This window comes from Pempheris klunzingeri, chromosome 9, assembly GCF_042242105.1.
Source record: "Pempheris klunzingeri isolate RE-2024b chromosome 9, fPemKlu1.hap1, whole genome shotgun sequence".
NCBI lineage: Eukaryota > Metazoa > Chordata > Actinopteri > Acropomatiformes > Pempheridae > Pempheris > Pempheris klunzingeri.
Window position 1 is genome coordinate 6,523,479 of NC_092020.1, and position 15,792 is coordinate 6,539,270.

A 15,792-nucleotide genomic window follows, 5' to 3' on the forward strand; every position below is an offset into this window, starting at 1 on the left:
GGGTGTGGAATGGAGTCAGGAGGGAATCTGAGGCTGGTGAGGGGGGTGAGAGGAGGGCAGGAGGGGTTCAGGTTGAGGGGTACTGAAGAGGCAAATTTAGAGCGAAGTGTTGTCAACAGTGACGAACTCATTGCAGAGCACAGCTCCAAGTCGAAGAGGGCAGGAGCGACGCTCAAACCTGCTCACATGAAAGCTTCACCTGGCTCGGTTTAGTGATGTACAATTCAATTTGACGTCTCTATCAGAAGATTTCAAAAGAAAATATGGCTGGAGGCTCGACTGACCTAACTTCCTCCAAGAGTGTGAGACAGGGGCCAGGAAACCTGCGACCGGTGCCAGCGAGTCTTCAGGGGATACATGAGATGAGATCTGGAAATTAGAGAGTGAGACGGAGAGACAGAGGCAGACAGACTACCTTTGAAACACTTTTCTAAACAACTCAGTCCACATTCTAACTCCACATTTTTCCACCAGTGGCGTGACAGAGTGACACACTGGTGCGTGCATCCTGAACTGACACGACAAAAAAGATCAGACACAACCAGAAAATGCATTTCCCCAAGAAAATGTGTGTAAGAGCTGGCAAGTGGCCGACAACTAAGAGCTTGTGGAAAGCTTTAAATGAACAGTAAAGAAAGAAAGACAGACAGAGACAGACAGACAGAAAAAAAGACATATAAATTCTTATTTCGTAAGGCACAAAGTCTGACATAAGCCTATTACCTTGAGGGGCTTTTATTTTGAAAATGCAACATAACCCAGGGCAAACTTCTGGCAAACTCTTGTTACACCCTGGGTGCTTTTATTTTTTTAAAAATTCCAGCTTCCAGCAGATTCCAGCTTTGTCAGTAGTGCCTTTTCACTAAAGTGGTGACACCTCTGACCTCAGCAGCTACTGTCCAGTTTCAGAACTTCCTGTCTCAGTAAAATCCTACAATCTCCAGTCAGTTTACAACTTTATGGCTTTCATGACTCGCTGACACTGATACAGCAGTCGGGTTTTCAATCCTTCATTGATACTTTTTATATTGGAGATGTTATTTTATATGCTTCAGGTCTTGCACGAAAAAAAAAAAAAAAAGAGATTTCAATCTCCATGAGACTGCCTGATTAAAGAAATAAATAAAATGAATGCACGTCTGTCCCTCGACACCATTCAGATGACCACCTTCATACTTTGGGGGGTGTGTTGCTGAAAGTGTGGTGTCAAGTGCAAGTACACAAAGTCCAGTAATTAGGACGCTGTAGACTTAAATAGACAAGTCAGTAGTGTTCCCAGTGTCAATAGCTCTCGTCGTCACGAGGAAATCTAAATAACAAATACCTCTGCTGCAGGGTTTTAGCACCAAGGACGAGTAAAACACCTTTTGTCACACTGGCAGACACACTACTGTGTTCAACACACAAAAGTGCGTCAGTGTTTCTGAAGGTTTCCAAAGAGTGAGCTATGAAATGAAGCTGTGAGTAGATTCACATCCTGTAAAAATCCAGGACAGAGTTTCAAACCAAACAACGACGACGACACACAACTCAGGTCAATATATTTATTGTTGTCTTGCTGTCTTTTGCCTCTTTACATGGAAACACAAGTTAGTGTGTGTTCATCTCAAAGCAGGAATGGTACAGTATATGATGCATCAAATAAAGGTCCAGTGCAAAAAAAAAAAAAAATCTATTTTATAATGGAAGAAACATAAAAAGGTTAAGGGGAATATATATATTCTTAAATATATATCTAATATTTGATATCTTTAGAATTTACATCTTATAAGCACACAGTTGTCCTGTGTGTCAAATAACACCGATACGTTTATGTTGCAAGCAGTTGGATAACTTGATCAGGTTAATCCCCAACACTGACAGTAACTGTAGAGTGTTGACTCACCAACAGACAACACCAGTCTAGTGTGTGTCGCTATCAGCCTGTTGGTGCTACCAGGAATATTCATTTGGCTAATGGATGGAACAAAGGTAGAACATAAAAAACCATAATTATCGTCCCTTTACATCCTCTCTTCTTCCTCTACTTCCTCCTCGTCTATACATTCTCAATCCTAACGTGCAGCTTGGCTCCCCCTGTTGGAAAGCTGGCTCTGTCAGCACGTTCCATGAACGGTTTCAAAATGTTTCTTTGCGAGGTTTGTGATCCCACAACCAAACAAATCCGGACGTCCCTCTGAGCCGGAGCCTCTTTAAAACTTTAAATTGTGGTTTGAGAGCAACATTCGCGTTCCTTCTATCAACAGACACCTGACTAAAGCCACCGACCACCTCCTCTAACTCCGTCCGTCCTTCCTTCCTTCACTGCAGACTGAACTCCTGCTTAATGAACACCTGCTCAAAAAAAAACGTCATCACACCCTCCCACACACAAACACACACACTTTCTTTAGAACAGCTCATCCACAGACTTTTGCACGTGCACAGGCTGCAAACGAACAGTTGCAGCGCTTAAAGCGACGCCATGTAACTTCTAGATGTAGTAGTAACACACTCTCCCTCCAACAAATTAAAAGTTCAGTTAATAAGCGGCAAAACACATCCTTGGTCATCTCATTGCACTCAGGTGTTTTGTGTCTACAGCCTGGTTTGGTCTGGTGTGACCAGTAGCATACGGTGGCTGACGGTAGCTGCTGTTAGCAAACACTACTGAGCCACTTCACTGGCTTCAAGACGCTTTTCTACCTCTTACACTAATATTCTAGCATTTAATATAATCAAGTCACTGCTTTAGTTGCTTTAATGGAGCGTAGCAAATCTTTGTATGAGCATTTCTCTGCATCGTTCATCATCCCACAAAAAACAGGGTCGCACCACTTCTGTGGTCGATTTTTTTTTGAAGACCCTTAAGTGAATAATTTATGCAGAAGTATTTACAACATAGAAGGGTGATGTTGTGTTTCAGAGGGAAGGAATCAGATAAGCAGCGAAGCAGAAATATGAGAGACACGTGGCACGACATGCATCGATCTTTGCTGTGAAACTAAATGTTGACATTTGCATGATTTGCATGATTTCCTCATGCGAGTGGTCCGCTTCGCCTCACACACACACACACACACACACACACACACACACACACACACACACAAAAAGCTACTTTCCCACTCCCAGCCAATCCAGTGACACACACGCAAAAGTTAGTCCTGAATTGGTAAGAGTGCTTGAACAGATCTGGGGGTGGATGGAGAGACTTGACCTGAGCGAGAGAGAGAGAGAGAGAGAGGGGGGGGGGGGGGCAGCTACAGAATGGTAAAAGATGTGAGAGAGCAAAACAGATGTGGATGGGCAGATGAGGAGAGAGCTGAGCGAAAGACGCAGAGGGGAACGCGAAAAGGCAGCGGAAAGAAGAGATGCTGACTGAGTGAGAGGAGAAGAGATGGAGAAGTGAGTCACCGCGGGCCTGAAACAGATTCTGTCATCCTCTTAAGCAGAGGAAGGTGTGGGCGGAAGCGCACTGATGCTGATGTCTCTCTCTCATTAGTGATGCAGCTACAGTCAAACGTTTCAGCACAGGAGGACAGAAGTTTGTTTCTAATGACCCACATCAACGTCCTCATCGCGTCTCCGCACTGCTCCTTTAGATGACTAATGGATTAACCCGGAGAGATAACACATCATTTGGAGTGACACTGGCTCTCAGAACTGATTTCTATGTTGTTTCTCGCATCGGGATGAAGAGCGATGCAGATATGAGCCGTTAAATGTCAAACTTATGAGATGGAGACCTGGTACATTAGAGTAACGGCTTTTACCGAGAACAACAAGGTAGAAAAAACAAAACAAATTGAAAGATGTCCTCAGAAATCAAACATGACCTTGAGCTTAGCTGAAACTCAATAACGAAATTAACTTCCAAGTTTGACTCTTGACAAGACTGAATTTAGAAATTTGCCCAATTTCAACTCATCTGATCAACTGTGTCACGGTAACACAGTAACAATGTAAACGGTAAATAAAGCGTGACAATGATAAATCTATGGTAGTTACATTTATCCATTATTGCTTTCAAAAGTAGGGACATGAAATTGAAGTATAAAGTCATCCCCACTAACTAAGGCCGATTACTGACGGGACTAATCTGCTGACTAGTGTTTTACTAGCATCATGTGTGCTGTTGATAACCAGACATCTATACCAGAGCATGTTGGGCAGTAGAGTGCAGGGCTAGTTACTGTGACTGAACACGGACACTGGCTCTGGTGCGGCCTCCTGTCCTGTCTGGACTCTAATGGCCAGGGTCTTGTTCAGGAACCTGGCCAAAGCAGCCGGTGCTGCGCCGGCCTCCGTCTAACGGCCGACCAGAGCTGACCAAAGCTGACCTGTCCTGTTCTCAGACATTCACCTGCATCTAGGTCAAGAGTTTAAAAGGAAGATTTAAACATTCAAACTTAATTTGGCCAAATGTTACAGCGGTTGCTGTCGCCCATTTGAAATATTTTTAAAACGAGGTGTGTGTGAATGTGAAATATAGTTGTGACTTATGTGGAGAATGAACACAGCTAAGCAAATGGGGTACAAAGAGAGAAAGCGACACATCTAGCTGCAGCTGGCCAAGCCCCACCTCCCACGTTTAGCCATATGTGAGCTAGCAATGCTAACTAGAAACCTCTATCGCAAGCCTATGTCAGCTAAAAATCCGATGTCTGTTATCCTGTTCGTTTGCGATCTCGTACTTCCATGCACTGCAGCCGTGTTAGCTAGCGACCTGCTCCGGTGTCTCTGGGACAAACAAATCCATCCCACTGAAACAAACACCGCAAGAAATTTGGTAACCGCTTCGAAATAAGACGGAAAATTCACTTTTCCAGTTTAAAATATTCTCACAGAACCAGCTGCAATATTTCTATCACGTCCATAATAAAAACTAAAACTCACCGTATCACTGAATATAAAAGATTTGGCGCAAATTTGGATAGACTGAACATTCATGAGTAAATGTAATATGGAGGCTAACGTGACGCACAACATGGCCGAGTTAGCAGACGGAACAAAACCTGATGAAGGGAAAACAATCGATGTGATGAAAATGGATCAGGAATAAACTGCAAATTCACATTTGAAGGAATAAACTAATTATTTCTTCACTTTTACTGTCTGAAGCATACACGTTAGCTATTAAATACATGAACACCAGCAACACTGAATTGCATATATTTTGCTGTGATTTATAAGACACATTCCTTCAGGCCTCTGTGTGTCCCATGGGTTAGTCAAGTTGGCATCTTTTGTACAGAATATAATCAATCTTGAACTCGGTACTTCTTGAAAATATAGATGATTTCTTTAGAGAAACGTTCATCCTTTCTCCTTCTAGATCAAATAGTCGGTTTTGATTGGTGAATTCTCTCACACGGTCAGATTGGAAGCCAATGTGTCAAAGCCTTTATCTTTGGTTTCTTGCTTTGAAGCTCGTTGAGTAAATGAAAAAAATATTACGGAACACATAAGGAAAAAAAAACACTATAAAACGGGACATTTTTTTAAGCCCAGCTCATTGCATCCAATCAGATCCAGGCTCAACAGTCACTGAGCATGTTGGGTAGTGTTAGAGATACTGATCCAACACTATCTTCAATACTGACTACAGAATGGCTTTCAACGTTTCCACTTTGACCCACAAAAGTCACTTTTCAAAGCAGGATATGTTACAGACAACATGTACATGGTTGCCGTTGTGCAAAGGGCCTGACTTCTACACAAAAAGTCAACCACAAAAACAGAATTCACATGACACGCTGTTCGATCTCGAACACTTCAGCCAGTTTGGTAAACGTGAACAGGAGCCTTCAAGTTCGCTGTCAGTAGCTCCAGCTCATGTCCACAAACACGGAGCCTTTGGAGATCGCGGAAATGACATGAATGAACTTCTGTTCTGGGATGGAATTTCACATTCATAAGCATTTCATTCTGTACACATACATAAAGATGGCTTCTTAATTATAAAATTTTTTTTTTTTTTAGAAAACAGTGCATCTTACAAGATTATATACATCTCATTCTGTACAAAACCGATGCAGAAAAGCATTGTCAGCCTGTTACTGTGGAGTTGGTATGTCTGTCTACTTGTGAACACTGTTGTACAGTGAAGCACAAGGCTCTTGAGGTCCTTATTATGGGATAATAGGACTAAAATGACATGGTCCACATCTATGGTGGAGTGAAAGCTCAAACTGGGACCTAAGAGGACTGGTGGGATAATCCAGTCTACTCAACTCATTTTAATGCAAAGTGCGCAATGCGGCAAGTATTCCAAGAGATAATTATGATTAGAGAGAGTGACCTAGTGAATTAGTTAGGGAACTATCTTCATGGAAGTTAATTCTGACATTTGTCCTTATTATTATTATAGGGTTTGCATGGACAGTACATTAACTGCTAAGGATCCACTTAAACATAACTGATGATGTGTAGGGAGTTATACTGACTTACTGTCACCTCAGATTAAACTAAAACATGTGATGACACATAATACTGTCTAATAATACTATTAGGAAGCAACAAAATAAAGATTCAATACAGTAACTGACTAATTTGTTTGGGTCCTTGATGTGTGCACTAACACTTCTAAAGGCCTTCATCAATAACACTGCTGAGGTACTGGACACAGGCAGCAGGGATGGTTCGTGGATCTGAAAATGGATGAAAGCACAATATTATAGCAAAAATGGCCAGCGATAAAATGTGGACTGCCATACAGTAGTTCTAATCAGTCCACTCTTCGGCCCCAACCCAGTCTTTCAGATGCCCAGATGATGTTCATGGAGCGAATGAGGACTTCTCTTCTTCTAGGTTCACTCCCACTGCACTGTGCTGCTCACACGAAAAACACACCAGGCAGCAGAGGCAAACACGGCCCCCCCCCCGTCTGTACCAGTAGAGGACTTATCCAGATGTAAAGACTTCATCAGATGAAAAAGGAAGCAGCTGATCCAGTAAAACGCCACAGCCAGGCATTGTTAGAGCAAATATGAGTGAATAACTGATATGCACATAATTAGCTGATGCAATGGAGTCCTTAAGAAAAAAGAAGATCCAGGAGAAATGTGACGTGTGAGGAGGCCTGATGTTGACCAGTGATCTCATGGTCATTAGAAATCACCAAACAATCAATGGAATCAAGCCACCAATTTTGCCTCCACGCAGATTTGGACATAGCAGGACCCAAAAAGAGTCTTGTTTCTGCCGCACCGGTGTAGTGAATCCTACTGGCAAACACTCAGGTGACCATGGACATCAGACATGAGGAAATGCTCTGTGTGCTTTTCATGTCACGGAAGCAGACACGGCTAGTTGTACCATTCTTCCGAGGACGGGCGAGGTGGCAGTGAGCTAAAGCTCTTTTTTTTTGCTGAATCTCAGGTGTGGATTTTTGCGCCGCTGCAGCTGAGGGAGCGATGGTCCAGGCGTCAGTATTCACGGAGGCAGCGATGGATTCAAGCAGTTTTTCAAGCTGCGGCTGACGTGCTGATCGACTGAACTGTGGATCCATGAATGTTCACGTGGAAACTAGACAAGACAGAGGAATGGATCCAGGAGCATTTAGTTGGCTCTACGTGGTGTCCGCTATCCATGGAGGTGAACATCAAGTCAGCACAAATAATAAAAAGGCATCACCAGGATAGACCCAGAATAATGAAGGCAGACACCACCAGTTGATCCCAGAGCAACAGGTCCAGTTGTTACCAGTTGAACAGTGAGTTCTGTCCCAGAGTCATGAAGTAAATCTGACTGCTGCCTCCTGACTGCACTGAAGCAAAGAAGACCTGCAACAAGAGTTTTCTCATTAATACTGTGACTGTGCTTAAAGGGGCAGTTGAGATTGTCTATGATTGTTGTATGAGGTTCACCACTTTACATGGGCGACAGACGGCGCTTTCAACAGGGAGCAGGAGCTGTTCTCCATTTCTCCCCTGACTTCACTAACAAAACAGTTATTTTACCTTGCAGGAGATGGGAGTTCAGTGTGCTAACGCCGCCTCAATCGTTGAACTGAGTTTGGATCAGAACCAGGAATTTAAAATACCAAAGACACAAAGTAACACAAGCAAACTAACCGAGTGAGGCAGTGGTACGCTAGCAACTCCTGTGTTCTGTGAGGTAAAATGACTGTTTTTGTCAGTGGAGTCTGGTGGCTTTACAGAGAGTGAAGAGAAAGAGAAAATGGCTTCAGTTCCCTGTTGAAAAAGGCTGTCACACAGGTGGTGAAAATGTTCTAAATAAAGCGTATACTTCAGCTGATCTTAAGTCATTTACTTGGGAGGCTAAAACGTGTTATTCTGCAGCCCCCCTCCACAGAGGTACTTTGCTAGGGGCGTGCTGATCACAATCTACTGTAGGTTATACACGGACCATGGATAAGGACCTCATACAACCCCAGTTCAAATAGTCCAATAGTTCAAAATCTATATAGCGTCGAACTCCTACCTTGTCATTCCTTTCACACAGGAACTTGAGCTTCTGGGCCTTTTTGTGCATGAAAACTCCTTCCAGGTTCCCTGTGTTGGCAGACCTCAGCTCTATGGCCTTTTCTCCCCAACCCATCACCTGGTTAGACTGAAGGTAGGCTGGAGAGAGAGAGGAGGAAGCAGGGGGTGTGGTCTTTGAACAATGGTCTGTATTTGGATAGCGCTTATCTGGTCGTTTTGACTACTCCGAGCGCTTTTACGTCACGTCACTCATTCAGGAGGAGCCTAGGTTGGAGGAGAATATTCGTTCGCACACATTCACACGCTGAAGCTGCTTCAGGAGCAAGTTGGGGTTTTCTGACTTAGACGATCGAACCACCGATAGATGGACGACCCGCTCTGCCTCTGAGCCACAGCCGATATGAGGAGACTGACAAAGCGTATAAACTGTAGGAGACGGGGGAACTGTGTGTGTATATACATAAATATGTTCCCCACAAATGGGTCATTATGCTAGAATAATGATTGTTGAACCCAACGTGCACATACACATCCAAATACACACACGTACACACACACACACACACACACACACTTGCTACCATCTTATTTTTAGCCCACCCTGTCCTAAATGTGTCTTTGTAGAATCTGGTTCATGCTAAGTTCTCAGTGCTCTGGACGGCTGCTGATCTAGAATCAGTAAGTCCGACAGAATGCCACTATAACAGCGTTCATCAGTAAGAGAAGACCCAATTGTTGAATTGATACCTCAGTTTGGAAAAGAGGCACAGGCACACAGTGTGCTCATGTGTCTGTGTGTGCATGAGTGACACTTACCGACTGATGCAGGCATCTCCCCCCACTGCAGCACCGTATCCTTGGTGATGCGGCCGTAGGTGTCGATGTAGACGCCCTCGTCTTCGTAGCAAACCAGAACCTCTGTTCCAGCGCTGTCGGGCAAAATGATGATGGCGTGGGGGTGAATGGAACCCTGGATCTATGAAACCAACGCACACAATAGACACCACTGTTCAGTGTGTTTAAAGGCACACATCCTGCCAACTGTAGTTTACAACCTATTTTATGATATTCACATGCTATTTGACAAAGTCCTCTTTGGTGCTTTATGAACCAAAAAAATGACGTAAAGTTCTTTGGACACCACCATTACAACCAAAGTTTTTTGGATGTCCGCATCAGTCGGTAAGTGGTGCAAATGTCATTTCAATATGAACGTCAATATAAATTTCAGTGGCTGGAGGTGAGAAAAAAGACTAAAGAAGTAAAATACTAAACCCCTCTGGCTTCCTATTTACCATCAGGAAAAAACTTCCTAACAGCATAATGGATCAACAAGTATTATACATGGAAGCACTTCTGCAGCAGTCAAAGACTGCTAACAATAATAATAATAATAATAATAATAATAATAATAATACTACAGCAACAACTTTCCAAACACATTCAGACTTCTCCAAGTGGTTCAGGAGCATTTATCTAGGCAGTTCAGGAAGAATTCTCTAACCAGATCAGAACCGTTTCTCTAACAACAGCTCAACACACAGGGAATCCCCTCATCAACAAAGCTCCTCCGGGGAAAAAAGAGAAAAAGTTAGGCACCGTTGTCAGTTCACAAAAAGTGTGTGTCATACGTTACCAGAGTGTGAGCCACCACAATCCTGAGCATCAGAACAGGCATCCACAGACGCAACGCAATCTTAATCCTCTGCCTTGGAATCAGCATTGTTACATAGTTCGGAGGCAACAGTGGAAGATGCTTGTGTGTGTGTGTGTGTGTCGCTTTAAGTGGGTGAGCGGCGCATTGTGTGTGTAGGTGAGCATGTGTGGCTTAGACTAGGTGAAGGTGCTTTTAACAGTGATAAGGAAACAGATCTCAGTGTTATGAGTGAATATGTGAAGACTGTACTACTGCTGATGCAGGTGTGTGTGTGTGTGTGTCAAGATGTGCACATAAGAGGAGAGGGCGTGTGTATAGATGAGTGTGTATCAGAGAATGGATTACACAGCCGCGAAGAAAGCCCAGGAGTGTGTGGTGTCTTCAAGAGTGCTCAAAAGACACTACGAGGACGTCTCAGTGTAAGTGAGTGGGTTTAAAAGCGTTCTGTAGCTGAGTGTGTGTGTGTGTGTGTGTGTGTGTGTGTGTGTGTGTGTGGTGGAAGACTGTATATGCAAGAGAGAAAAGGAAAAAGGGAGAAAAAGGCTGGAGGGCTGAGATGATATCAGCAGCAGAAGCAGCAGCAGCATAAGGCACCGGTGTAGTAGGCAGCTGTGTGCACGCTCGCTTTATATACCAGTGGAGCCGTGAGGGGAAAAAAAAAAAAACCCTCAACAGGAGCAAGAACAGGTCAGGACAGGCAGAGTTAATGATCGGGAGAGAAGGAGGACAGGAAGGATGTATTTTTAGAGCTGATTTCTCTTTCCGTATGGCCGTTCTTCTGCTTCTATTGCTGCAACTCCCCCGTGCATACAGAAAGTAGCACACGATGAAGGTAGCTGGGGCAGCGTGTGAGAGGAAGGTGTTGAGAACGTGAATGAGAGACGGGTGCAGCTCTGGACAGAACCAGAGAGAGAACAGAGATGAATGATCAATGTTATGGACGCAGGCAGAAATCACACACAGTTTAGCTCACTCTAGTTCAGCTGACAAATCACAATTAGTCCTTAAACACTGATGTAGTCTGTTCTGTAGCCTGCATACTGCATTAGCTCCTCACTCCAAACTAGTAACATATCAGCTATCCACTCAAAGTCATCAGGCTGGGATGGAACTATGGCAAAGATCCAAAATGGGACGCTGGCTTCACTGCGACAGCGTCACCAAATGATTTCAAAAATGACGAGCATCTTTATGTAAGTCATTAAACCCCAGAAACCTCCACTGTGATCCAGCCACCCACTCAACACCATATGTAGGCACAGTGTTTGAAAGGATCTGGTACAGTCTGCAGAAAGTAGATGAAGCAACCAAACAAATAACTAATGACTCCGGCAATGCTGGTCACACTTTGCACTGTGTAAGAAACACTGGCTAAAGTGTTCCAAAGTCTGAATCGACTGTCACATCCTGAGTGCCAAACCTCTCTAGTTCTCGCTTAAGAACATATTTAATAAGACCTGTCAGAATGTGAATATGACTCACCACTGGCCACAGTGAGGTTTACATGCCCACATACAGCAGAGGAGAGAAGAAAATGACCTGCTCCATCTCTAATTGTGCCAGCTGTGGGCGATTTTGTTAACATTTAAAGACACAAACGCATTTGTGCGAGCCTTTTCAGAGATCCAAAAAGCTGACGCTTTACTGACTTCCAGAGGTCATTATAGCATAAAGGAAGTTAGTGTCTCATAAAAACATTTCACAAACATGATGTTGTAGAGGTGCTCCCCTTTTGGGGCCAACAAATGCAGTCAACCCTCGCATTTTAGAACTTGCTCATCATTTGTAAACTAGAAATGGAAAAGATGCACCAAACTGGGCACCAGGACATCACACTATAATCACAGCCCGCTGTTTGGCAGCTCTGGTATTAAGCCCATTGGTAGTTACAGCGTGTCTGCAGCTATGTGATGGACAGAAAATCATGAATTAGTATAAGTCAGTAGGTCCCACAGGCCCTACTTATATATCAGCCCTCTAGTTTATCAGCTGCTGCATGTTACTTTTTCACATCTCTGGACTTCATATGTGCTGAAGATGTCAGCATGGACTCTCCCCTCCATTACAAAATAACAGCAACGATTTCACCATCAAAAATGCTCTGAAGCTCTCCTTTGCCTGTTTGTCTGTTAACATTCAGACATTGGCATGCTAGCGTACCAAACTAGCATTATTGCACACTCTTAACAACTATGCAAATGTGCTGATGTTTTGCAGGTGACATTTCACCGTCTTGGTTTAGGTCGACTGTATGTGAAGATGGACGACATGACAGCTCCCAAAAAGTGAAGCTAAAACATCTCGATCGGCCCCTGGTGGTTGGCTGCAGTATAGGTCATAAACCCCGCCCCCTGCATATTAGCGAATGGGAAATGTGTCAAACTGAAAATCTATGTACTCATCAAATAATTTTTCCCGAAGATGGTTTCTGTCATTTTAGATTAGTTCTTATCACACTGATATATGCAAGTGTTCATTTTTCAAATAAGTTTGATTTTAATAAGTTATTTGATGCTATGAAAGCCATGATTGACAGCTAATCCTAACCTGAGATTGGGTCGGGCAGGTATATGGGTGGCATATCGATACTACGGCTCCAGCCCTGATCACTACTGTGCAGACTCTGGCTGATGTCAGTGCCCGTATTTAGAATATTTTGTCTTCGTTTTTGTACAGTCATCAGCCATCTTTATATGCCATTTATAAACAAGCATGCTAACATTTGCTAACTAGCACTAACAACAACATACAACAAGATGATGGTATCCAGTACTTTGGTTTTACATGAAAAATAAAAATAAAACTGTATTTAAACATAAACAAAATTAGACCTGGTGAGTTCAGGGGTCACAAAAGTCATTCGGTCTCCATCTAATAGTCCAGATATTTATATATATGTCTTGACCAAAGTGGTGGACTGACCAACTAGAGCCAACTAGAGCAACTACCAAGCAACAAACAAACCAGATCATGTGAGCTTGTCAAAGGCAAACTGTAACAAAGTAAACTTTAAGAATGCGTTGTGTTCCTCTCTGGATTAAGATGTAAATCAAGATAAACTCAACCTATGACTCCATCGTCAATACGATAAAAGTCTTTTGACCCAGGCTTAACTCGACCAGTTTCTACAATTTTAACCCAAAGTTCAAACAACACATGAAGGATAAAACAGACAATGTCTGAACAGAAATGTGAACATGAGTCATAACATTCTGCCGTCAGCGCTACCTGCCCACGGACTGAACAGAGAGAAAGAGAGGGAGGGAGGGAGAGAAAGAGAGCGACAATAGTTTGATAAATGCAGCGAAAGAGAAGACAAAAAAGGAGGAGAAAATGAGCAAATGAACAATGCCACACTGGGCGAAGGAGTGGGAGGAGGAAAAGAAGAGACGGATGAAGGAGTGTTTGACAGCTGTAGACTGAGTGGGAGGGATGTGGAAAGAGGAAAACAGGAGAAATAAGGGGAGCGATGACTGACACCTGCAGGCTGTGAGGAGGAGGAGGAGGAGGAGGAGGAGGACATCCTGAGAGATTGGGAAGAGTGATATGAAATGGTTGGATAGAGAGGTAACAGCTGATGGATAGGGAGGCGAAGTAAAAGTCAGGTATGATGGAGAGCTTCAGCTACAGTGGGAATAACATCTACATCTTGTTCAACGTCAGAGAGCAGAGATCTCTTTACTCAAAGATCTCAAAAAGGAGCCTTTAGGTTTGTGGACATACGGATCCACTGATGCTGTTTTCACAAACCTTATTAGCGTATCGGCCAGAATATTAGACAAGCCGGGATATAAAACTAGTTTTCGAACACCTGTTTTTGGAGAAAAACATTTTATGAGTGGTGACGTTTCCCCAGCATATCATTCATTATGCCCTCTCGGTCATAAAGGAAAAACATAAAGAATATCAAGTAGGCGTTTACATGTGTAGGCAGGTAGAGGTCGTAGGGGGTTCCAGAGTCCACGTCGATGGCGTGAAAACCAGACAGGGAGCCGTAGATGACCTTTAACCTCTGGCCTTCCTCCACGGTCAGGTCAACAGACAGCGGTTTTTGAGGCAGAGACCTGAATGACTGGGCAGACACAGGCAAAGGTCACCAAAACAACTCAGAAGGGACGGTCTGAACACTTCAAGTGACGCTTTGACAATATAACTGGAGCTGTTCCATTAAAATCAATAAACAATAAAATGTTCCAATTAATCAGCAAACGACTTTGACAAGTTGATAAAGCGGCTGCATAAAATGGGCATCCTAAGAAAATCATGGTGTTACTTCTAGTGTATTTTTGGCCTTTTCTGAGGAGAGAGGGTTAAATGACGTAGTGTGGGAGGAAAAGTAGTTCAGGCCACAAAGGACACGAAGAAATGGGACACAGCCCAGCAGAGAATCTGTGTGTATGACTCTCATAGCCTGGATGTGTCAGGTCTGTGTGTCTGGATGTTGGAGTGACCCTGTTAAATTCTTCGTCCTCCATGTCCATCAATGTCCTAGATACTCAAAGACGTGGTAAGAACAGAAGAGACGACGGAGGACAGTCTTGTTAACCTGCTGTTGGTGGTTTAAGTACTTCAGAGATCCCAATCAAGGATGAAACTGGAGGAATTAGGATGCTGGCTGAGCAAATCGAACTGCATGTGTATCCATGTGCTTGGGATTCATCTATGTTCTCTGTGCTGTATGGTGGAGGCACTGTTAGGCTTTACTCCGCAGCTCAGCGTTCATCAGCTCAAACTTTATTGTGCCGGCCTCGCCTCCAAGATGATAGGCTAAACGCAGCATGTTAGCTTGAAAATCCATGTGGTGATTGAGAGTGGTCCACAGACTGATCAACAGAGCCCTGTAGCAGCCTAGAGACCTGCAGTTAAGGTGGCTATTAAAGATCACAGTACCATTTAGACTGTAGTATTTACACTTTACATTGCTCACATTGCAGTTGTAGCCAGGGCAACGAGCTCCTTGGTCCAGAGTGCAAAATTAACTTTTTTGTCTCCTGGCCAAATGTCCAGCAGCCACTCATTACCATAACCACCGTGCTTTTTGGCTGCTGAGTGAAACAAATCTACCCACCACTGGCATATTCTACATGTGGCATTTGCTCTGCCCAAACTACATTCTTTCACACTGACAACACAGAAGACGCAATTCACATTGTGTATTAATGATACCGACCTTGAAGGCCATGAATTTGTGGTAGGGTTTTGGGGCCCAGGCGTACACCTCCACAGCGTTCTTCAGAGCAATCACTAAGAACTTTATCTTATCGTAACGCACTGGAGAAACAAGATGGACAGACAGACCATAAGAACCTGATTATTAATTGGCTTATTACTAAAACAGTGTGTGGTTTACATTTTTGCTAGTTTGCAGCTTAGAAAAAAAAAAATGCACCATTCAATGTTCACAGTCTGGACTTACCCACTTTATAGTGTACACAGCCCTCTAGGTCACCTACTGAGGTCCAACCCTGTCGCTTCTCCACCTCTGGGTCGTTGTGTAGGATTTTATTCCTTAACCAGGACAGGTAGTACAGACGGAGCTTGTTCTTTTTGCCTACACACACAGAGAGAGGTGGAGAGAAGGGTGAGGGTGAAAATGAGTTTTATATCCAGTTATCAAGGGCACCTTCATAAGAACTGATAGTGGAAGGAACTTAAAAGGAGCTCAGTTAATTCAACAGATGGGATATGAGCGAGGCTGGTGACCAA

At 43.5% G+C, this 15,792-nt stretch overlaps 1 protein-coding gene across 2 annotated transcripts in view; it reads right to left on the reverse strand.

Annotated features, from left to right (window-relative positions):
* Positions 1 to 7,069: 7,069 nt before the first annotated feature.
* LOC139206745 (mitogen-activated protein kinase kinase kinase kinase 4) overlaps positions 7,070 to 15,792 on the reverse strand; it is a 54,727-nt gene continuing 46,004 nt past the window's right edge. For both annotated transcript variants that reach the window (XM_070836317.1, XM_070836316.1), the window contains 6 exons: positions 15,503 to 15,637; positions 15,257 to 15,357; positions 14,009 to 14,158; positions 9,246 to 9,405; positions 8,428 to 8,567; positions 7,070 to 7,766 (listed from right to left, as the gene is read on the reverse strand). In XM_070836317.1, the coding sequence (XP_070692418.1) occupies positions 7,683 to 7,766; positions 8,428 to 8,567; positions 9,246 to 9,405; positions 14,009 to 14,158; positions 15,257 to 15,357; positions 15,503 to 15,637 (770 nt within the window). In that variant the 3' untranslated portion in view covers positions 7,070 to 7,682. The remainder of the gene's footprint in view (positions 7,767 to 8,427; positions 8,568 to 9,245; positions 9,406 to 14,008; positions 14,159 to 15,256; positions 15,358 to 15,502; positions 15,638 to 15,792) is intronic.